The sequence below is a fragment of the Haemaphysalis longicornis genome, unplaced genomic scaffold, assembly GCF_048455015.1.
Source record: "Haemaphysalis longicornis isolate Haplotype H1 unplaced genomic scaffold, Haemaphysalis longicornis Haplotype H1 scaffold_7, whole genome shotgun sequence".
Lineage (NCBI taxonomy): Eukaryota > Metazoa > Arthropoda > Arachnida > Ixodida > Ixodidae > Haemaphysalis > Haemaphysalis longicornis.
The window spans coordinates 58,104,392-58,127,722 of NW_027526422.1; the positions used below are offsets into that span (position 1 = coordinate 58,104,392).

Below are 23,331 nucleotides of genomic sequence, written 5' to 3' on the forward strand. Positions count from 1 at the left end.
GGGGATCATAAAACACCAAATCTTTTAAATAAAACACTTGTATTTTGCTGCATGGCCCCTTTAAAGGAGCCATGAAGAGAAAATGCAAGTTGGTTTTATTCGAAAGATTTCGTGTTTTATAGTGCCCCCAGCGCTTGTCCGGATACAAACGGTGCTTTATTCACTAAGAAATTAAACAATTTAGGTTAAAATTTTGATTTTCCCGCTCAATCGTGCGTTTTCGTGGTCCCAAGTGACATCACTGAAACCGACCGCTCTGCAGCCTAGAGTACCTTCATTCACGCATCCGCCGTACAGGGTAGAGACACGTATACGCTGGCGCCGCCATTTTCGGTTGCTCGCTCGCCGCCGAAGCAAGTCATTGTGTCAAAACCGCGCTAAAATTATCGCCGCAACGCGGTTTATAGAAGAAGTTTGAATCATATTGTCTGTTTCGCGTTGCTAGGTCTCGTGGGAAACGAAAAGAATAACGCGTTGAGCCCGTTGGCCCAATTGCGGCAGCACGGGACCGTTCAAAGGTTGTCTCCACCCTGTACAGCGGTGTTGGTTTGTTCCCGCGTTTCTTTACGTTCCGTAACCTAGATGGCGCCACAATACCGTGGCAAGCGTTTGGTTTGTTTTTGCCCGCATTTAAACCTGGCTTGTTTTTGTTCTGGGAGAAAATATTCGTTCCCTGAAACAGTGCTCGCTCGACAAATGGGGTCACGTAAGACACCGTTGCTTGCGTCAATCGGCCAGTGTCGTCTGAGACAACCCCAAGCCCCGTAGTGCTGTGCAGCGAAACCAAGCATGCTGTGCGCAGTACGAACAGCAGAACGCATCAGTACTTCTATGTTTACATGTGCTTTCGTAACTTCCACTGTTTGTACCATCATTCTTATTGCTTTGTAAAGAATGTGCCCTAAATTTAAGCGCAAATTGCTCGTTCGTCTAGTTTGTAAGTTCTACCTAATTTGCGTCTGCTTCTGCCAGCCTCCGCCAATCGCAGAGCTTAGCTCATGTGACGACATAGGTTCTGTTGCGGGAAATGAGCTGGTGGGTCGCATGACCATTCCCGTTTTTCCTAATTATGTAGCTTATTTGAGCGAAGTTTACATTAAAAGTGGTGTCAGTATGATTCTAACGAGATAATCTTTTGAATTAACCAAACTTGTGTTTTCTCTTCATGGCTCCTTTAAGACAGACAAGCGAGCAGCACCCAAAGTTTCTCGTGTCTTTCCTTGTTTCTTTTTCCCCCCTTTTTTTTGTGCTACTTTTCACACCTTTTACTACTTGTTCCATGGGCCAGAACAGTGGGCACACATTGCATGTGTCATCTTGTGTACTTTCACAGCAAATTTTGCACAGCGCAAGCATTGCTGTCAGCGCACTTCTCTTTCCACAAGTGTTTGCTATGAATACATGCAGTGTAACTGCCATCGTGCATGCCTCAATGTCTGCACTACCGTCGCCCACAGCAAGAAAACCTTTGCTACTAGCTCGGCTCTCCTGAACTTCGCTGTCAGCCCTTGCAATCCGTACAACGCCCCGACTGACCTCATTTTCAAGCAGCCCCCCGCAACAAAACATCCGATGCTAAGTCTCAGCTTTTACGTTGCCCCACCAACTTTCCTCACCCCCATGCAGACTTTTTCTTTGGTGCCCAGCCTGACTGGTCCTCTACCTCCTGGCCCCAAGGAACATGGGTGGCCATGCTCCTCACTCAGACATGAACTCGTGCAGCATAAGCTCCAATCGATTCAGAAGCAGTGCATGGTAACGGTGCAGAGAAATCTCTGTGGTGCCGGTGCAGTACAGAGGCAGGGTTCCGCGGTGCCGTGCACCATGGCTGCACCGTCAGCAGCGACCCTGCATGTTTACAATCAAGCGAGGTGTAGGAATAGTCATCCGCTAATCATCCCCGCCTGTCGTCCTCTACAACTCGATGTTTACGGCCATCTGAGTAGCGCCGAACAAATCAGCAACGATGCGAAGTTTGCCCCGCGTATCTTCGAGTAGCCATGTGCCAACCCGCAACGCCCCAACTACGGTGCGCGCTTATGGCACCGAACCGCTGCACCTCCTCAGTAGCAGGTGCAGCAGTTCTCTGCGCTGCGGCGGCACCGCAGCTGCACCATGAGCAATCGAGGGACGTGGTGCACGGCACCATGCCTGCAGCGGCGAACTGAGCGCTTTGGTGCAGTGCACGTGCACCGGTACATGCGTTGCAGGGAATCGCGTGTGAATCGAATTGAGCTATAGTCAGTCGGTCACCCTAAACGTGACATTGTGGCGGTGTCCCTCACCCAGCTGGGGCGGTGCAGTGGTGCACTCCTGGGAGAGGCAGACGCGGCCCAGCTGCATGAGCAGCACAGCCACGTCTTCGGCCAGCGGGGGGAAGGCCCGGCACATGCGCACCAGGGCGGGAAGGGCGGGCAGGAACAGCAGGGGCCGCTGGTAGCTGGGAAGCACTGCACACACACACAGGGCGACGCTGAGAACCACCCACCCCCCAACACACGGGCAGAGGAAGAACAGGGCTAGGAACAGCACACGGCCTGGCTGCCTTTACCTGCATTGTCGATTAGTAGTAGATCGTGACGTGCTCTTAAAAAAACAGACAACCAATAGCTCCCCAGAGCTTCTGAAGTCGAAATTTTTAGATCTACCAGCCAAACGTGTTCCGCCAGAGAGAATGCTGGAAACCATGGCAGTGAGCCGTGTGGCGAAACAAATTTAACTGCACATGAGATGAAAATAGGTATTTAAAAACTTGTCCTCGGCGAAAACAACAATAATGTGCAACCTTTCCTATTCATTCACGTGGTTTCTGAATCACCCGTTGAAATAGACGGAGTTGTTTGGACACGTACCGTACGGCAACGTCACGTTTAGACACAACGTGTCGCCACCTTTCACACTTCAGAAATTTCAGCGCAAAATTAAAATTTTTTTCCACCCGTTTATTTAGAAATTCCCTGTGGTTACCCCAGTATATAAAACGCTGGCTTTCAGATGAGCTAGACGACATGCACTCCACAAAAATCGGTGGTCGGTCCCTTTAAAGCAGTTTCATAATTCACCCAAGACTTATGGACAATCTAATCGGGTCTGGCTACTTCATACAGCTTCACTCAACGTTACTAGATCTATTTCAGTTGTAAAACTCCGCCAGAAAGCGGAACCTAAACTTGGCCCCTGCCCACATCCCCCAAGCGGTCGCGCTGTTGCCATAGTCGGCCCAATCAGCGAGCTTGGTGGACACTTCGTTATGCAGCACTCTGCAGAAAAAAGAATGCATATGGATTGTTTTCGAGATGGTTTTAAGAGAACTTCAGGTTGTAATCTGATGGGGGCACATTCAGAAAGTACGATATATTTATGCGTTTGACGCTTGAAAATGTCTGGGCTGTTGCTATGGGCTGGGTACATAACGCAATGCCAGCGAGGTGGTGCAGACGCTGAGAATTGCTAGAAAACAGAGCCCCTTTGACAGTTCTACCGATGAATGGCTGAGCATGCTTGCCTAGCATGCTTGGTATACGCAATTGATGATTGTACTGTACATACAATGTGTTGGAAGGGCAAGCAAGGCCACAGGTATGGTACGTGAACTTGCAAGAATATCAAGGGTGCGTTAAACTAAAATACCGCCAAGATGAGCAAATCACACAACATAATTGACTTTAGATACCCGCGAGAACTTTCTGAAATTTTGAAATGCCAACCTGGACCACAATCAGTATGTCTCACACTTTTGAGATTGCGCACTTCACCAGGCATGGATTCATCTTCAGGGTGTGTGAATTCCGCCATTAACAGAACAAATGAGCCAGGCTTCAACATAGCTATTTTCGTGAAATACTTGTGAAAATTTCTGTACTGAAGCCTATGCTGTGGGCTGAGCGCAGAACGCCAGCAAAACCGAGTGAGACAGTGAATGGCAAAAACGCCCGTTTGATCGTTCACTTGCGGGCGCCGTTCATGCACGCTAGGAATCTTGTTATAAGAGTGACTTTAAAGGCTGTGTGGGGATGACTTCCGTGCCAGGTAACAATGTTCTTGCATGCCTACGTGAAAAATAAATAGCAAAAAAAAAAAAAGTTTGAAAGAGGGTTTAGAAATTGCTTCTGAGCTGCTTGAATTTCGTTTTCTAAGCAAATGTTTTCTGACTAGCCCATGAAGCATTCCTTTCAAATAGTGTATTTACTCCCAGCAGCCTCTGATGGATGCCTATGCATGATAGTGAAGTCTCTAAAATCAGTACAGGAGTTCTCCCGCAAGAAAGACATGCTAAGAAACCAGCACATCCATTTCTTCTCATGAAAAAAAAAAAAAAAAAGGAGTACAAGGGGTAGACGAACGTTTGTTGATACTTTTTTTAGAATAGTTGGGCACGGTTGCTCGTTTTGCCTGCGCAATCAAGGCAGGCGAGTTTTTTTCGGGCGGCAGCTGTCATCTCCAACAGGAGTGCTTCCTCATCATAATGAGGGGAGGACGTGAATCTTCCAAGTTAAGAAATGCTCCATTGCTCACCGTGATCCGAGGCATCCCAATATAAGTCTCTGCAAAGAGGGCTGCCATTCTTAAAGGCGTAATGGGTTTCTAGGGAGATTGAAGAAATGCCTCTTTTTGTTTGAAGGTCACACTTAACTGTGGTTGCTGTCAAACCATAATAGCAACCCTAGGGAAAATGGTAGCTGGTCCCAGTTGGTTTACGGTCAAATTCCCAGTTGGGTACTGCTGGCCCCAGGAGTGCCCAGCTGGGAATTTGGCCATAAACCAGCTGGGACCAGCTGCCATTTCCTCTAGGGAAAGCAATGCTCCATGTTTCCCTACAAACCACAAACTTGCACATTGCAGGCCCGTAATGTGAACGTGAACAAGAAGTTTCACCCAAGCAGAAACTCACTCCAGCATGCTGTTTGATGCGACACGTTGCGTTCCAAAATGTGTGAAACAGGCCGACTGTGTCGTGCGCGCCACTACGAAGCGGCAACGGGAAGGGGTCATGCGCCGCTGCGGAGTTTTACACCTGACAGTATCTAGAAACATTGGCTTCACTGTCATGAGGAATGGTCTACTGAAAGACATTCTTCATGCAAAAGCCACAAAGACTGAGGTGTTTGGCATCAAAGTAAGCTTTCTCGCATCACTGATCGGGGCCTGAAAGAAATAAAACACTCATTGTGGATAGAGCGCCCGATGAAGATGAGGAATGCCTTTGTAGGCCCCCTAGGGCCTCAAGAACTTTGCTTAACTCTTTCAGTACGACGCCATAGGCCATCGGACACCGGTGTCCGATGATTTCAAACGTCCCGCAAAAGCTAAAACGGCGCCTGGTGGACAACTAACACCATCTGGCGTATTTATTGACAACTCATTTTTCAATTTTATTATGTTTTGTTGATATTTTGCGTGCAGAGACCGTGCCAAGAGTGAAATTTGAACCCGCAATAGTGGCGAGTTGTGTGAAAATGGCGTCCATCAAACACGGAGTTCCGATGATTTCAAACGTCCCGGGAAAGCTAAAAACGGCACCTGTTGGACAACTAATGCCATCTGGCGTATTTATTGACAACTAATTTTTCGATTTTATTATGCTTTGTTGATATTTCACGTGCAGAGACCGCGCCAAGAGTGAAATTTGAACCCGCGGTAGTGGCGAGTTGTGTGAGAACAGCGTCCCGCTATATTTATAAACAAAACAGGCTTCCTATCTAATGACTGCGGCTTTACATTGATGTGTAGGGTCTGGACAACGTACGGTAGGGATATTTTTCCAAATGCGCCGCATCATATCGCGTTATTACCTTCATGATAGCCTGGCACTCATGTCAGATTACCGCTACGGAGCAATGTGCAACACTTCTCAAGAGCGCTGGATTTTTTTTTCTAGTTTTTTACCACTAAAGTGAAAAGGATTTTGTGTCAGAACACAAAAAAGTGTGCTTGGTTGCATGACCGACTTACGCTCGAGTGGCTTCGAGGAGTGGCACAGCCGTCAGTTCCGCTAGGTTGACGGGCCCACAAAATTACAAAACTTGGTGTACAGCGTTGATATATATATTGAATCATAGCCAAGAAATGTAGGAACAATGTGTATATCTTAGAATTCCTATAATATTTTTTAGGCTCATTACAATCGCCTATATACATTGCGTGTATACTTTTTTGTGCATTATTTTCTGATTATTTACTAATAAACTGTAAGTAATTGTACCTTTCACAAAACTGCTGGTATGTGTTTGTAAGAGCAGTCTATAAGCTACAATTACATGCATAGCAATGCTACATGTGTCCACTAGCTCAAGAGAAAAATATAGTTTTGTGGATGCACTCAAAATCGGCCGTTTTTCCGCCGTAATGAAAGAGTTAAGAGTCACGGCCGCTCAGCTAAACAGTGGAGCTCAACATTTTCTTGCCTCTACATCATAGCTTGCCAGCCCAAGTTGTTTCTCCATCTCTGCTGTTGTGAGACACGGCAAAATGAACACACAAATGGAAAAGAAAAAAAAAGAAAAAGAAAGCTCCCCCTAGAACGTTTTAAATCAGCACAATTCAATTGTACCTAAACTCAAATATGTTTCGAGATAAGCCCTCTTCAACTCCCACTTGGCAAATTCCAGTAACGAAAATTTGCAGAAAGTGTACACGTGCCTCCAAGCAAGGTGTGGGTCACGTTGATGCACAGGCGAGCTATGCTGAGTGACTTGGCAATGGAGTACTGCAGACAGAGGTACGACGCCAGCTCAATGGCAAACACCTGACGAAGAGAAAGCAGAAGAGGTACCAATTAGCCTCTCCTCCCCCCAAAAAAAAACACTCTAAGCAAGCTTACTGCTGCTATGCCAATGAGCATTAGAACACTTCAAGTGTACACACTCCTCAAGGCAACTACTGCAGTTTTAGCAAATCTTTGAGCTGCCACCCTAAACAAGACCCCAACACCACCCCCATTAGCAATTACCAAAACAAAAGCACTCAGCAAAATGAAAAGCAGTCCAGCTCCAGAAATTGCTGGGTGTGCAAGGGACGATGACTGCAATGTGAACATCCCTCAGTGCAAGCTTTGCACAGAGGCAGTGTCGCATGCAATGACGTTTTGCAGAGCAGCAACTATTGCTAGTTGAAACCCTCAGTGCAAACATCCCAGGCAGGTAATGTGTGACCACATGTGTGCCACATTTTCTACCAAAACCCCAACTAGTAATAAAGCACAAATTTTGCAGTTTGCGTGAGCAAAGTTATAATTTCCCACAGGGTTTAATGATGTGATGATCCCTCATCATCATCACAGTGATCATCCCAAGGCTTTGTCATCAGCACTGCAAACTTCAAAAATGCTTGTACCTTTCTCCTCAACTAGAGGTTAGCAAGCCATTTGGCAACATACAATTATAAAAAAGAGAGGCTTTAACAATAGTGCCCCTTCAAAAACATACAGAATCGGCACAAAAAAAATAATAATAATCGCGGGTCATTTCTGCTAAAGTGAAACCTGGGCGCGGAGCGAAGCATGCACTGTATAAGTGTATTCTTGGTGCCTTGGCACTTTTGCCAATGGAGATGAAACTGTTGGAGGGTAGAGGTATACAGCTTTGCAGTAAAAGTCTCGTGTCTGTGTAGTCGAAGCGTTCTAGCACGAGGCAAAAACGAGTGTCCCAGCGTTTTTTAGTACGCGTTTTGTTCTAGTGTGAGGTGTAAATGACTGTCCCGGTATTTCAGTACCACAACTACATGAGACGACGGTTACTACAACGACATGAGACGCCGACAGCCCCAGCCCTTAAGGGGCTTCACCCGTGAAAAAAATTGGGGCAACTTCGCACTAGAGGCACGAAGATTGGGCAAACAGCAAAGCTGGCAGCCCCACCTAAGATATGCTTCGAGACTCGGTCAAGTTTACTGTGTGGTGTCGCCGTTAGCCCCGCAAAGAACAATGAACACTCAATCATTAAAGTATGTACAATGTACACGTGCCCTCCAAGAGTAGCAGAGGGCACAGTGGAATGAGCATTTGCTCAAAATTTTTCAAATCGTTTGGTGGCCACCGTTCGGCTTGTGTGATCTGGTGTGTGGAACGCTAAATAAGAAGTTGATTTACCTTATCGGTTCTTGGCCTTTTGGCTTCTTCAATTTTGGCAGTAATTCTTATTTCACCGCCAGACCGCCCCACCCGTTGCAACAAGCGACATAGTGAGTTGCCACGCGACACATTTCCAAACCCGTGCTTGTACCAGTTATATCGGGCCTACGACAGGTGGCGGCACGAGTCCTGCCCGAGCGAAGCGAGGCAAATCTACCGTGGTGCCGGTGCACGATGGTGTCATCGCTCAACGAGGTTTTCTTGCACATGTTCGCCAGCCCAACCACCAGCTTAAACACCGTTGCTGTTAAAAAGAAAGCAAAGAAAACGCACCTGTTTGTCCAAGTGTGGCTGGCTGAGCAGTTCTGGGATGAAATCCAGGCAGATGTGCATGGAAGGGATCAGGGACACAGACACGGGTAGCAGCTCACTCGGGTATCCCTGCGGGAGGCAGCCAGTGGCACCCGCATGTACTACTAAGCGCCAAAAGTGGCCACTAAAACCATTGTAGCGATCAGGTCTTTGTAGTAGTAGGTTGAGTGTCCGGCATGCCCCACCCCGGAATATCATTGATACTTCCTTGAAATAAGCTTGATAAAGTAAAGTTGTTTGAGCATCTTATGCATCTTTTCAAGGTCCCATCCGCTCTGAGCTGTTGAATGCAAAGTGCTATCAGGAACGGAAGGGAATGAACACACACACACATACGCACATGCTCGTACGCACACACACACTGACACAGACAGACAGACAGACAGAGTCAAACCTTGATGTAATGAACCACAGAATTTTTTTTAACCTCAAGTGTATGCACACCATGTATTTTCACCCTGTGTGTAACAAAGTCCTGTTTGCCAAAAGTTTGATGTAAAAAAGTTTCATGGACAACTAGGTACAAAGTTTTGGTTGTAGAAGTAGATTCTGGGAAACACAAACGCCAAAACGGGGTCTCAATACAACACGAACGGCAGCACGGGCTGCCTAATGACGCGGACGCAGCGAGCCACAGAGTCTGTGAGCGAGCTCCTTGCCTACAATCTCCTCGCCTACAAACTGTGTATGGCGCCGTTGCTGTCGCATGCCTCTGCTTTGTCCTCCATTCGTTTTCGCTCGTGCTTGTAGGGTTCCATCGTTCCAGCAAGTGCGTGGCAAAGAGTTTGTGGGTGTTTATGAGCCTTGCGCGCCCTTTTTTTTTCACGCCTGAGTCTGTTACGCGCCGGCGGCAGCTTCTGCCTCGCCCAGAAAGCGAATCGTGCCACACACAGCAGTGGGAAGAGCCTGACGACTTGCACTAATGGGGAAGTGCGCACCGTATGGCTGGAGTTTTGAAGCGCTTGGGGATGCCGGCTAACAAGGCCATAGACAATTAGGCTTACCACCGCGGAGGATATTTGATGGGATGACGTTTTACAGTGAAAATTTCGCCCACATTATCAGTTTTTTTTTCCCACATGAACAACAATTGCCCCTCGTGTTGCGTTTCAGTGAGCAGTTAGAAGCAGTCGCTGGAGCTATGCGCATTGCGCGGGTGGGCTCCGCGGCTGTGTCAGTGTGCCTGTTGTAGCGGTAGGTCTGCTTGTAGGGGAAGGGAAGAAAAAGATAAAGAAAGAAGAAGAAGAAAAAAGGTTAGCCTACAGCATTTTGGATAACTCCTACACACCTGGAAATGCACCAGTCGGACCAGGTTCGGGTCTGCAATGAACATCTGGTGCAAGTGGGTGCACACCAGGGTGCGGACCTCCCGAAGGTCACTCAGGAAGCCATCCTTGGAACCCTGCACAGAGCAGAAGGGACTCAGGGCAGCCCAGATTAGCAAGGACAGCCCATGGTTTTATTTTTCTTTATTTTTATGCTCCAAAGTTATGTAACGTTAACTGCACTGAAGACAGTTTCAAACACTGCTGTTTATAACAAAGACAGTGGCCCCACCTTCAAGCAACACAAGGTGTGTGCGTGTGTATAAATTTTGAGACGTTTCCAACCCACAAACAGCATACCAAAAAAGAAGATGAAGCGTGCTTTGAGCTTTTTGGCACGGAACTTCATTTGTGCCAGTGTGTCCCACTCGTCTAGCTGGGAGACACTGCAGAGGGCCGAATCAATTAAGCAAGATGATGCTTAAGGGGGGACGTGGCTTTCAAAATCAACTTTTTTATTTCTGAGTGGATTTTGATGAAAATTGGCACAGCAACTGGAAATGCTTCTGTGATAACACCATAAAAATTTCAAGATAATCTTTTGATAACTTTTTTATTTATTAAATTTTCTTTCTGTTCCGCTTGTACCGAGCTTGAGCGACTTATAAAACACGATAGAAAACTTGTTCGAAGTGCTTTGCATTACCAAATGAATGGGCGAGGTCGTGACAGTTTTAGAATTTTTTTTTTACAAAACAATATTTTTTAGTTTTCATTTTTTTAGAGGTTAATGTGCAACAGGCATGTCGACTGTGAACGACTATTTGAATAAAAAAGTCACAAAAAACAAATCTGGAAAACCAAAAGTGTCACGACCTGAACTGTTCATCAAGGAATGTAATGCAAGAAACGGAATCAAAATAGACCCAGTGGTCACGAAGAAATCCCTGGTACAAGCGACATAGGTGGCAAAAAAAACTGTTTTGAGAAAACGGCTTCCGAAGTTGCAACATAGGTTTCACTTATCAAAAGTCGCCACGGTTGCAGCCTTTCATGTCCTTTTGAACATGGGGCTTCTGGAAGGCCTTGCCTTGAAATTGGAGTGCCTTTTACAGCCTTTCTCTTTCCAGAAAACATCATTTTCAGCTCCTCCGTGAAGAGTACATACCCCCTTTGCAAACCAAACGGAGGGGAAGATGGGTTTCAATGGGCTTTCAATGCAGAGTAGGTTAGCGGGTTGGCTGTATCGCAGTGGACAACCTCCTTTTGCAGTGTTGTCACCATGGCAACAAGTTAAGCATTTTTTTTACTTAAATTTGAACATTTTTGGCTTTTTTTATGCTTTATCTTACCTGGCACAGCAACTTAGTACTCATACGTGCAGGTGTTCATTGCCAAAAGTTTGCATACCACAAGGATGAAAATGAGCTACTTTGAAGATTGGTAGAGTATTCTGCATAACTCCCAACTTCAATGCAAGAGCATATTTTTTTACTACTTTTGACATTCAAGGCATCCAATATTTCTCGCAGCACAGCCAGTATGCCCTAAGCAATGGTATCAATAATTTCCCTAAAAAAATCACTGTTAAATGCTGCCACAGTAACGTACATTTTTAACGCAGAGAGCATATTTTTATTCCTATATTACTAACTCAAACCTGTTTGCATGAAAATTACAAGTGCACAGGAATAAAAAACGTAGCGCAAGAAAGGCGATATGACTCGCGCGCATCGCAGCGCACGCTTACCGCGACATATCGTACTTTGATTATCCCTGATATGGCTTGTCAGGTCACTTTTAATATTAAATCTAACGTCGCAGGCATTAATTACAACTACTGGCATTCAATCGTAACCGGTTGCCCAGTCATGTGATGCTCCAATGCGCGTCGGCTATGCCGTGCGCGCCGCAGCGTTTGACGCGTCGACCGTTTCTTTCTCAAGGCTAGCGAGCCCACAGTCAAAACACAGCAATAACTAAGCGTGTAAACATCGCAAATCCGACTAAAAGTTCACTTCACGAACCGCTATCGCAAGCGCGCACACCGCGTCACCCTCCAAGGTCTGGCGACGGTAGAGTCACGCGCACCACGAAGCGTTCGATGACCTCCGCCTTTCGAGCCACACAACTTCCCGTAATCTGGCTCGTTATCTCTGGCATTCCCATCGCGATAACGTGCGTGTTGAATACCACAGATTGAACAGAAACTCGGCCGAGCGAAGCGGCGAAAATGAACTCCATCCGCTCGCTACGCAGCTCAGGCGGCCGCCATCTTGCGTTGCGCCCGCGACATCCAATCAGGAGACCGGAGGACCAATAGCGCTTCAGCATCTATTTCTAGTTTCGTTTGTGCGTCGTTTCTTTTCTGCCGTTTGTGCGTTTGTGAATGAACGAAGATACAAGAGACGAGCGGAACCGGAAAGACGATCGCTCGGCCGATCTAACCATATCAAAATGGCCGCGCCCGGTGGCACCGTTGCGGAGATAGAGCGCTCCGAAAATTGCCGTTTTTTCGCCCTTTTGCGCTGATAGTTTGTCACCGCGCCTGACAAAAGTATTTTTTTATGCCACTTTGCGACGCTTTTCAGCGTAAAAACTTTGCAGGCGCACAGAATAGGAAACATAGAAGCCGAATATGTGGGTTTCAAAAAAACGATGATTTGGTCATTTTTCCGAAGTTGAAAGCCGCGTCCCCCCTTAAGACAGATATTGCAAAGGTTTGAATAGGAGGAGTCCTACTGGGATGCCAGCCACACCGATCTTAGGCATTACCTCGCTCAATTGATTCCGCTCTTTGTTCAGGTCTGAGCTCCTAGAATTCTTACTTATGGAGAGCCGTGTAAACACCACCCTAGAGAGTACACTTGGCCAACGTGGTTGTTGGATGCAACATACTTTTTGCACGCACAATGTATGTGTAGATACAGCACAGAGTTACTCAATGCACACCAGTTGTGAAGCTCCTCATAGGCCTCATGCATTCATTGTAGCAAACAGGGGGCACTGTGGGGCAAGTTGACAAGCCTGCCACCTGTTGGGAGAAAGCTATGGTACTCAAGTGCTTCCGGCTGCTGCCGCAAGTTGTAAAAGAAAAAACCATAGAAGCATCAGTAAACATCGCTTATTCAATGTTTTCTAATTTGAAAAGCAAGCACTATGTTATTATGTTGTGTTATTCAGCAGATGTTTAGCAAATTTCAGTTTTTCTCCACTAGGTGCCATGTTAATACACTTGCCCCTCAGCTACAACAAAGCAGGGGTGCTCGCATGGCCTCTATTCTGAAGCGGAGTTTCACAACAGGTGCGTATTGAAGAACTCTGGATACAGCACAGGGACCACCGACCTTCTCCCCCTCGGTGGGCAGGCAGCACTCGAGGAGGATCTGGACGGCGGCGCTTTCCTGGGCTGCCACCAGGGCCAGCCGCAGCTCCTCCCGGTCCTTCTCGGCCTCGCAGCATCCCCCCTTGTCCCCTCCCCCAACGGGGGCAGAGGTGCCGCCTCCCCCGGGAACAGTGACTGCGGAGGCCAGGGGCGGGGGCAGCGGAGGTGGGGGCGGGGCTTGCATAATTGGGTGCTCCAGCTGGTGGTGGCTGAGGTGGGTGCGCGAGGCCGCCAGCAGGGCTCGCAGCATGTGCAGCACCAGCTCCAGCATCGGGGCACACCTGGGGATCACAAGCAGTGGATGGCTTTAGATTGACTCGGATTGGCTGGGATTTTTTTTGTTCCAATAGGCGCAGAATAATCTTTCTCACTGAGCACGGGTGTCAGATTTTGATTAAACGACAAGCGAAAAAGGATTTCACGAGAATGAATCTCCTATGACCATCAGAAAACATTCATTATCCAGGAATAGCTGGGGCAGAAGTCTCAACTCTGGCCATTTAAAAGTGTCCATTTCAAGTGGGCTCTGACTGGCTGAAAGCAAATGACCCAAACATGACATCAAGCTGCGCGTATCAATTCCTGTGAATGACATTTGTCAGAGGCCTCACATGTGCAACTGCATCACGACTGAAATGGAAGCGAAATGTACATTTCGAAACGTACTCAACTTGGAATTCCACCCCTGGTCTCCACGATTTGACGGCACACATCCTGAAGTATGCAGTCAAAGGTTCGTGCAGACAACTTCCGACTTCTAAGGCTGTTAATACGTGATGTGTGCAGCAGTGTGAATGCTGCCCTGTGCAAAAATATCCCTGGACTTCTTTATCCACCCCGCTGCCACTTTTTACTTCAGCAGCGCAGGGAAAGCCGTCAACTCGTTCTGCAATCACTGCACCGCTCGTAAATTGAGAAAAGAGTGCAGGTGCTGTGCACTACATTTGCAAATCGAGGAGAGGGGAGTGCTGCGCCACCTAGACTGCAGTGAGCATAGCTAAACCAAGGACACATGTAAGGTCCTGCAAGTCAGGGCTCTTATTTAAGCTCGACGGCACTAATGACCTGGAATCTTTAGTCTCGACATGTGAAAAAATGCCCAACATTACAAAACAAAAAACTCTACATCAAGTACTTCCTTGTGAGGCTGCAGCAATGAAGTATAGGTACCCGAAGAAACAAATTCCCCCATTATCGTATTTTTAATTCTTGAAGTTCCCTGTTCTGTTTGGTGAAATCATGCAATCTCATCCACGTAAAAACTTGTTCCTGAGGACAAGTGGGATTCGACAATAGCTAGGAAGCAGCCATTCTACCAGGCATCTGCGTTGTCCGTATTCTTTTCTCAACCCACAGCACTGTCTTGCCCAGAAAGTGCCTGGCTCTCGCCGGCAATCTCGTGAGTCCCGTCAGAAAATTTGTCGACTTTTTTTCGCAGCTTTATTTTCGCTCCATCCTCGAAGAAGGAGGCTGCCACCGTAGCCTGACTTTGGACACGGAACCTCATGTGCACAGAAGCAAACGCATCACCCACTACGCTCACTACAATGTTTTCTAAGGTGCAGTTGCCTCTAATCGTGCCACAGAGCTCAAAACACAGCTGCCACCCTTGCTTTTCTAGGGTTTTGACAAAGCAGGGCAACTCCTCAACTGCTGCTTTAGCACGCATGCACATGTGCACAGACAAAAAGAAAATGCTAAAGAGACTTCCATGCAGCTAAAAACACTACCTGGCCTCTACAGAAGACATAATTCCAACTTCACTGTAAGTCATCGCCACACCTTTGACAGCGGCACTGGATCCATGTGAGGATAGGAACAGGCAACTAGGAAGGCCCACATCTCGACGTACGCAGTGAAAAGTTCCCACCGAATTTTTTAACTTCCGCCATCGTGGAAATACGTGACAAATAGGAACAGTTACAGCTAGTCGGCATAACACGAGAACATTAGGTTCAAGGTTTTGCTGACATTCGCCGTTACCTGAACACCCGAGTGTCACTTACAATTAGTCGGCATAACACGAGAACATTAGGTTCAAGGTTTTGCTGACATTCGCCGTTACCTGAACACACAAGTGTCACTTACAGCTAGTCGGCATAACACGAGAACATTAGGTTCAAGGTTTTGATGACATTCGCCGTTACCTGAACACACGAGTGTCACAGCGGAGAACATGCAGCGGGTCCAGAATGAGGTCGTCCAGGGTCAGGGGTCGCACACGGCATGGCAGCCGCAGGGCATTGGCTGTCAGCACCCACAGGCGCCGAGGAAACACCTCATTCAGCCGCCACCAGACCTGCTTGGCTCGTTCCATGACCTGTCAGGCAACCAATGTAGCCGGTCATGTCGCACATTATGACACAAACAATTCTTTGATCAGGGCCCGTTACTTCCTTCAGCTGCTACCTTAGTGACATTAAAAGGGGTGATATTTTTTTTTTTAGCCTAAGGATCACAGCTTCCTCAGCGTTTTCTGCTTGTATTTGATGGCACAGAGGGTTCTAGCTGTTCAGAAATGCATAATTAAAGCTGGTAATTCTCTCTTCGACTGCCCCTTCGGTGTCTTGTGCCATAAAACAGCTAGTCAGAACGAAGAACGAGAAAATACCGAATACCATACACAAGCATACCAAGCCATGAACTGCTGCCGCCTAGAAAACACTGCAGAAAGTATGGACTACTGAGTGAGCTGACACCATCCTCCCGTCACATCATGGTGGTGGTGGTGGTGATTATGTTTATTAATGGGTGTATCTAGCTTTGAGTGATATACTGTCAATTGCTCCCCCAATTAACACCTTCTTGTCGCTATGCGCAGGAAATCCCAAAGAGTCACTGAGGCGTGTGTCAATTAAAAACCCAAGGATCAGGCACACAATGTCTCTCCTGGCTATTCAACCGTCACATCATACATTTGAGCGTACACACTCACATGTGGTACAAACGTACGGTTGCACTCACATCCAGATTCATAAACCTTTTTCATTTGATTGGGACACAATGCCCACAACCAAAATCGAAACTGAAACAAAGCCTTCCACGTGAAGTAGTGAAGCTGCCTGTTTGGTAGTACTACTTGCTAAGCTCGAGTTCATTGTTTTTAAAAAACGCGAGCAACTAGAGTTGACTGATACTAAGGGTGTGCAAATAACAACTTTTTCAGTTTGAAGTGAATTCAAATACAGTGGAATCTTGATGATACGATCCTCGGTGATACGAATTTCTGAGAAGTCCTGGCAAGATTGCATCGTTTGCAATGGACCAAATTTTGGTTGTTACGAACAGACCTGCACGACCTGGCGGACGATACGAACATGCCAACGAGGCGATCTACTGCCGAGAGAGCAAGCGACGGCAACATACAGGCTATGTCTCTTTCTCCAGGAATGACCAAGCTGTTGTTTCCTACTGGCGAAAATGTGCCACGCACACCACAGGTGCACTGACATCACCGCGGAACTAGAGCCACTAAATAAGCTACACTTATTTAGTGCTCTAGTTCCTGATCCTGATTCAACTTGATCTACTGGCTCTACACCGAACCACCCGCACGCTGCGCACGGCACAAACAGCGGCGGCAACATGACAACGGCTTCAGCCACGAAGTCGTGCGGGGCACTCGAGCAACCCCTTCTAACCGTTTTCTAAAATGCCGCTCAAGGCATTTATGAAGTTGCTTGTCAGGTAAAGGAGCTACTAATGCTGATAGTGAGGGTCCCTATTCATTTCAGTGGTTTCGTTTCTGCCCTTTGTACCAACAGCCTGCTCAGCCCTACACACCTTTCCGGCAAACAACTACAGTTGAACCTCGTTATAAGAGACATGGATGTAAGAGACAAATGGATATAAGAGACACTATTCACCCACATGGTTGGCTGCCCTATCTTTCCCATTAAATTGACCTCTTTTATAGCAGACATCGGATGTAGAAGACAGTTGGTTATAAGGGACAAGTCATCCTTGAACTTTAATCAGTGATCTCAATTGTAACAGACATTTTAACTTCAGATGCAAAGCCACCAGTCACTAATTGCAGTTGCTTCCATTCTGGAAACACAGGTGGACAACAGACGCCTGCTGTCGCTATTTATTATAACTTCAGCAAACACACAGTGGTTCAGTCAGCTACGAAATGACGATGAGAAGCCCTGCCAATAAAAATTCAACTTACAGAAGTGGTTGAAGCTTACTGCCATCCATTGGAGCGCGACCGCACATGCGGGCTCTCCCACTCGCGTAGCTCCCAATCAAGAAACATTGCAGATGTTGTGTCCTGCAAGCGTAATGAATAGCCTGAGCACACAACGGAAGAAGTTGTGCGCTCCGGCTATTCATCAGGCTTGTGAACTCAACATCTAAGATTCATCTTCCACAAGCAGTGAAAGGACAGAAAGCTTGTAGAATTGGTTGTAAAAAACAGTGTAAATGCAGTCATGAAGCAAACAAATATTCAGAACTGTTTCATAAATTCTGGGGGCCAAACATAAATTAGAATGAATCTCTTGCAACATGCTGTAGCATTCTTTTGAGCTTATTTTAGTCGCACGGTGCCCACATTGAACTATTGGTTAAAGGGACACTGAAGTGATTTGTAAACATTGCGGGATTACTAGCGCAAATTGTAGTTCGGAGTCCGTAGGCATTGTTTCGACCACTCTGGCCGCGTTTACGCGAATTTATTTAGTAGAAAAATCAATTCGAAAATGCTGTCCTCCTCTCTTTACGCTCGCCCATTTTCTGTGGCGTTTTCGTGTGACGTCAGCAGGAGATGAGCTGGAAAATGGCTGCACTACTGCACGGTTCGCCGACCAGCCGACCTACCGATCGAGTCAGTCGGCCCAGCGTTTCGTCCGCCGGCCGCCGACGGGTCGTCGCTATTCGCTCGCTCAATTGAAACTAAGCCACAACACCTTTGTGAATGAAAGAATGTGCCTTTCCTTACTTTGTTAGTTTGTACACTGTGTCAAACTCAGAGTCCGGGTCGCTCCACACAAGCGCTGCACAAGTGCACATGCGACGCTTCGCTGACTTTACGCTAGTAGGAAAATCTAAGGCCAATTGAAGGCGGGAGAAGAGTCAGCGAAGTCAATATAGGTACTAAGAAAATAAAATCACCTGAAACTTTTACCGTACAGCGCAAAACTAGGGAGCAGGAAGCACTTTTTGCGCTGGGTAAACAAGCACAGCGGTCAGCAGCACGACCGCACATCTGCGAACGCTTTTTTCCGTCAAAGAAATGCAATTGCTAGACGTGAGATATTGTGGAAGTTTGGGGGACACTTACTGCAGGAGTGATGTACAACAAATAGTCACATAAAGTACTTAAAATGCTTAAAATAAATAAAAATGTAAACTGGTCATACATTATAAACCTTATATATCCACACCGGCCAGCGCCGGCTCGTGGCCTAGCGGTCTGAGGTGCTGGAATTTGTTTTGAAAGTCGCAAGTTCGAATCCCCGAGAGTACATGTATTTTTTTTTTTTTTTGTAAGTTGATTTTTTCGTATGCGGCCGATGTTTTCTGAACTGAGTTCACCATTTTTGGGCCGTAACGTTCACTGCTCCACGAGCGAGATCGCAGAACGCGCGCATACTGACAATGACGCGCTAGCCAGTTCTCGTTGGCGTGCTGTTGCCACAAGCACCGACTGCTTGCGGGCAGTGGGCCCAGGCCTGAATCAGCACACCCTTGGCCTGGTGCGAACTAGCTTTTTACGAACAGACATGAGTGAGGCAAGCTCCGAATATGCGGGAAAAGCGCATGGCATTTGAGAGTCTGCAGTGACGCGGAGGGCGTTCATCCACTGCGTAGGCCTCGTCTAGTGATTTCCACGATTCCAAGCCGCCCTGGGAGGTTTATCTTATACATTTGACAGCCGACAACATGGCAGAAGCGCGGTACGGCGATAATTGAGAAATCGAGAATGCCCATCCAACAACGCCATCAGATGTCAAGCATGTTGTTTTACAGAACCGAAACCGAAACCGAAACTTTTGATTGCTAACCTTGGGCATCGTCCAATCACGGTGCCCCCCCCTCCTGACGTCACAGCCTTTAGTTGGTGTGGCCGCCGCAAACCGCGCATAGTAGTTTTTCTTCTTTCGCGCTTTGTAAAATAATTACCGATTTGTCAACCGGATAAACGATGAATAGTGTGTTAATTTGAGCCAGTCTACACAGTGCAAGCAAAAACGGGAGCTTGACAAATTCACTTCAGTGTCCCTTTAATAAGTTAGTGAAAACATGGTACCCTGCTTATAAGAGACATCTTGTATAAGAGACAGAAACTGCTCCCTGGTACGTGTCTCTTATAAAGGGGTTCAACTGTACAAATGAACAGTTATACAGTCAAACCTCGTAATAGCGAAACTGCCACAGAAAGCCCAAAAAATTCACTTTTGCAAGAATTCAGTTGCCGCGAATATGAAAGAAACGACTAGAAAATAGCCTGCAACCTGAACATCTATTTCCGAAAGTGCACCAATTTCACAGCACAGCTCTCACACCAGAAGAAGTGGTTCATTGCTAGTCATCATTGTGTGCACTTAGAACGACCCAATCGTGCTAAGAACAACCAGAACATTCGGCGGGTTTGCCCTTTCTGCACGTTTTTTTCGTTGGCCCTCGGCACCGAGCACACCCAGGCATGCAAGTGAAGTCCAGCTTGTTTTGTTCATGAACTCTGCTAGACAGTGGCACCTCATTGTTCAGTGCTGTGCACAAAACCAAGTCAGCATCACATTGTCAACATTTAGAAAGGCCGCAGCCGTAACTGTTTTGCTTTGCACATCTGTGCTTTTAAAGAACGTCATGTTTCCAGAACATGCAAAGTAGCTTCTGCTTTTGCACAAAAACTTATGGAAAATCGAGTCCTGTAAAAAAAAATCGATATTCGATAGCTCCCAAATTCGATTCAATATTCAGTTCGAAAGTTACTATTTGGCATTAATTTTTGTCAAAAAAAAAAAAAACGTATTTCGTGGCTAGAATGTAACTGACAGGGTTACCAAAGGCTAGTTCTTCCAGTCTGAATAAAGTTGTATTTTGTGTTCATGGACCCTTTAAAAATGTGTGCAACTAAAGTTGTCAGATAGATTATGCCGGGTGGTGGTGAAACATTTATTAAAGTGAAAAAGGTTCGCGCTTGAGATACACCAAGATTTCACTGACGTTATATCCGTCACGGAAATGATGCCAGTACAACAGGAGAAACAGCAGAAAAAGTTTCATTGACGCAGATGGTGCTGCCGTCTAGGGGGTGAAGCGAAGTAGTGCATCATGATGCTAATGAGCGCCGACAGTTGGCGCCTCGACTGTGCAGTGTAAGCTGTGTCGTTGCTCATGGCCCTGTCGATGGCCCCATGTAAGAAAAAAGGCAACGACGTCGACGGGCGAACGCCGCAAAGGTGACTGATTTGGTGCGAAGAGAAATGCAAGCGGGATGCGGAATGCATTCGCGCATTTACAGTTTAAGGTATGAACTCTGCTTATCGCGTACAGCAAGCTGAGCTCGCCGCAACGAAACCGTGTGCTGTACACGCCACGGAACAGGACCGAAGTGGTCGCACCTTTGCCGAAGCGGCCCGCCAGCAGGACGTCGCTCGCCAAGCACACCCACAAAACAGCCGCCGACCCGCTAATTACGCTCCTTTCGCTGCAGATTTTGCTGCACATTTCAATTTCGTGTTTCACCGATTCCTATGAACGAGGAATCAACCACACTTTTTTTGCGTACCTTAGGCCTTACAATACCGTTGTTTTCAGAAAAACATCTAAGCAAGTTTGTACAACCCTGTTTTACTATTTACAATTTGCGATACCACAAATGGTATAGAGAAAAAACGTATGGGACAGTACCATGAACTGAGAAACAGGGGCAGTTCGATCCAAAGGCTGCACAACAGCAATTAGACACAGACCTTTCCTGCTTCACCCTAAGAATTTCCACTTGGTTTGGTGAACCCTCACTTTTCCTACGTCCCCTGTCCACCAAAACGCCCTGGGGAGGAGAAGGGGACTCGCCTGTCGTGGGCTCCCTTCCTCCAGCAGCAGGGGAAGGTTGGAGACCAGGGGCTGGGCATAGGGCCACAGCTGGGGCAGGGGCAGCGTATTCAGACGGTCCAACTGGGACAGCAGGTCGATCGGGCACTTGTGCAGCCGCGTGAAGGCTGCAGGCAGAAAGTGACAGTAACCACATTCAGTGGCAACACCATGGGAAGAGCTCTGACGACTACAGCTAGGTTAGTGCTCTATTTGCTGTGGTAGCTTCCTTGCAAAATTACTGCAGGTGCAACTCATATACAAGATCTTCAGAGTCCCACCACAAATAACAAAGGGCAAGAAAAGAAAATGTGGCCTTGTTTTGTTCTACCTCTCCACTTCACATGGATCTGCGTACAGACTGGTGGCGGAGGAAGCTATGTGGCATGTTGGAAAAAGGAGCATTGTAGGCAGTTTCCGCTCTCAAGTGGAAAAGGGACAATACAAACATGCGGAATTTACAAACAGGTTCCACTACCCCAAAAAATGAGCTTGTACAAAGTTCTGAGTAAAATGCAGAATTTTTCAGAAAATGCACACTTTACAAGGACCAGGGCGCTATTGACACAACGATGTGACTTATAGACCAGAAGATATGGTAACTGTATTAAAACTTGTAGTTCTTCACAAACTTGGGTCTGTTTACCTGTACACCTATGAATCAAAAGGATTTTGCATGAAATTATAAACCATAGTATTTTATGGAAGCCACTAACCTCTGCCTTGGGTGTGCACAAAGTTTTGGAGTCCTACACCAGTGAAAGTACTGGGCAAAACTAGTCGTACTTTCTTCCATGCACAGATGAATGTTATTTGTGAAAGACATTACTACAAATCAATTTGGTCAGACCGAAAATTGTCACTGCTAGTACAATGTCAACCATTTATAACGCAACCACTTACAGTGTGGAATTGTATATAACAAGGGCTTCTGTGACCACTGGTTTTTCTTCCATAGAACTGAACTCATAAGCATACCACTTGAAATGCTGTTGTCCAGAGCCCAATACCGGTTATAGTGAGGGCTTTTAGGCGGCCCGCTAATCGACCGGTGCAGCAGGAGCATCATTTCAGGAGCACAAAAAATACAAGGAGGAATCAGCTGTAGGACGCACCGCACACTCATCCAACCTCACGGACGCATACTCTTCAATGTACTTGTGCATCAACGTAGCTTGGCCTGAGTGCATGTAAAAGTGCACACGCCAGTGTACAGCAAGCGCATTGGTACATGCGTCTTGGGTCAGAATCTGTACAAACTAAATGTCCATGCATCACACGCTGAAACCAGTTCCACCCGCCCATCCAAAGATGTAAAGTAGGCATGAAAGGACGAGGAACGGTGTATTCTGTTGCCTTTCTTAACAAAAATGAGGTGTCGTGCAAAAGAAGTCCTGGTTTTATCGTTCATCCGAACTGCAGTTTAATGGTCAGAAATTGTAAAGGCAGGCTTCAGTTGCAGCTGTTACATTGCCATAACACCTAGGCCGCACACTGGCCGGTGTGCCGCTGCGATGGCGTTGCCTGCCCTTGCCGGCGTACAGTGCGACAGTGCATTATTTTTACGTATGCATAAGTTGATGAATGAGTACGTTGTTAATTATGCACCCATGTGGTTAAAACATTAGCTTGGGAGAGGAAACTAAAGAAAAAAGGCAACCTTTGCTTCACGCGTCGTTTGAACTGCTACGTGACAACTGTGATAACCACAACTGCCTTTCTCTTAGAACAAGTGAGCTGCTGCACCATGAGTTGTTTCTACCAGAACGTGTGCCCATAACCTGATAAGCAATTGACCTTTCACTTTTTGCACTGAGGATAGTGAGCCAGACGTACTGTACCTGGTGCGTCTGTACTCAGACGTTTCACTGATAAGCAATCAGTTTTCACATTTCAAAAAATGAGATAAGCAATCAGTTCTCACATTTCAAAAAAATGAGATAGAGTGCAAGAAAGGGGGACTTGAGTTCTGATCACGTTACTCTGATGGTAATGGCAGGGCTTCTGCCTTGTGGCATCCATTTTTCCAAGCACAAAGAAAAGCCACACCAGATGTGATCCGTCAAAACAAAAAGTAAAAATGAAATTGAAGCCGCGTCTGTAATTTATGAAGAACCGTGCTGCAGCAGCCGATGTGGAAAAAAAAAACAATGAAACAAACACCACGCCTGCGTTTTCAAGTGGCGTTCATTTGA

At 46.7% G+C, this 23,331-nt stretch overlaps 1 protein-coding gene and 1 pseudogene across 2 annotated transcripts in view; one reads left to right on the plus strand and one right to left on the minus strand.

The window, feature by feature from the left end:
- Ints2 (integrator complex subunit 2) overlaps positions 1 to 23,331 on the minus strand; it is a 49,828-nt gene that overhangs the window by 3,596 nt on the left and 22,901 nt on the right. For both annotated transcript variants that reach the window (XM_077677439.1, XM_077677440.1), the window contains exons 14-20: positions 21,119 to 21,264; positions 15,238 to 15,410; positions 13,053 to 13,371; positions 9,729 to 9,842; positions 8,402 to 8,509; positions 6,640 to 6,745; positions 2,286 to 2,450 (exon numbers count right to left, since the gene is read on the minus strand). In XM_077677439.1, the coding sequence (XP_077533565.1) occupies positions 2,286 to 2,450; positions 6,640 to 6,745; positions 8,402 to 8,509; positions 9,729 to 9,842; positions 13,053 to 13,371; positions 15,238 to 15,410; positions 21,119 to 21,264 (1,131 nt within the window). The remainder of the gene's footprint in view (positions 1 to 2,285; positions 2,451 to 6,639; positions 6,746 to 8,401; positions 8,510 to 9,728; positions 9,843 to 13,052; positions 13,372 to 15,237; positions 15,411 to 21,118; positions 21,265 to 23,331) is intronic.
- LOC144147436 (U4 spliceosomal RNA) lies at positions 7,048 to 7,224 on the plus strand (annotated as a pseudogene).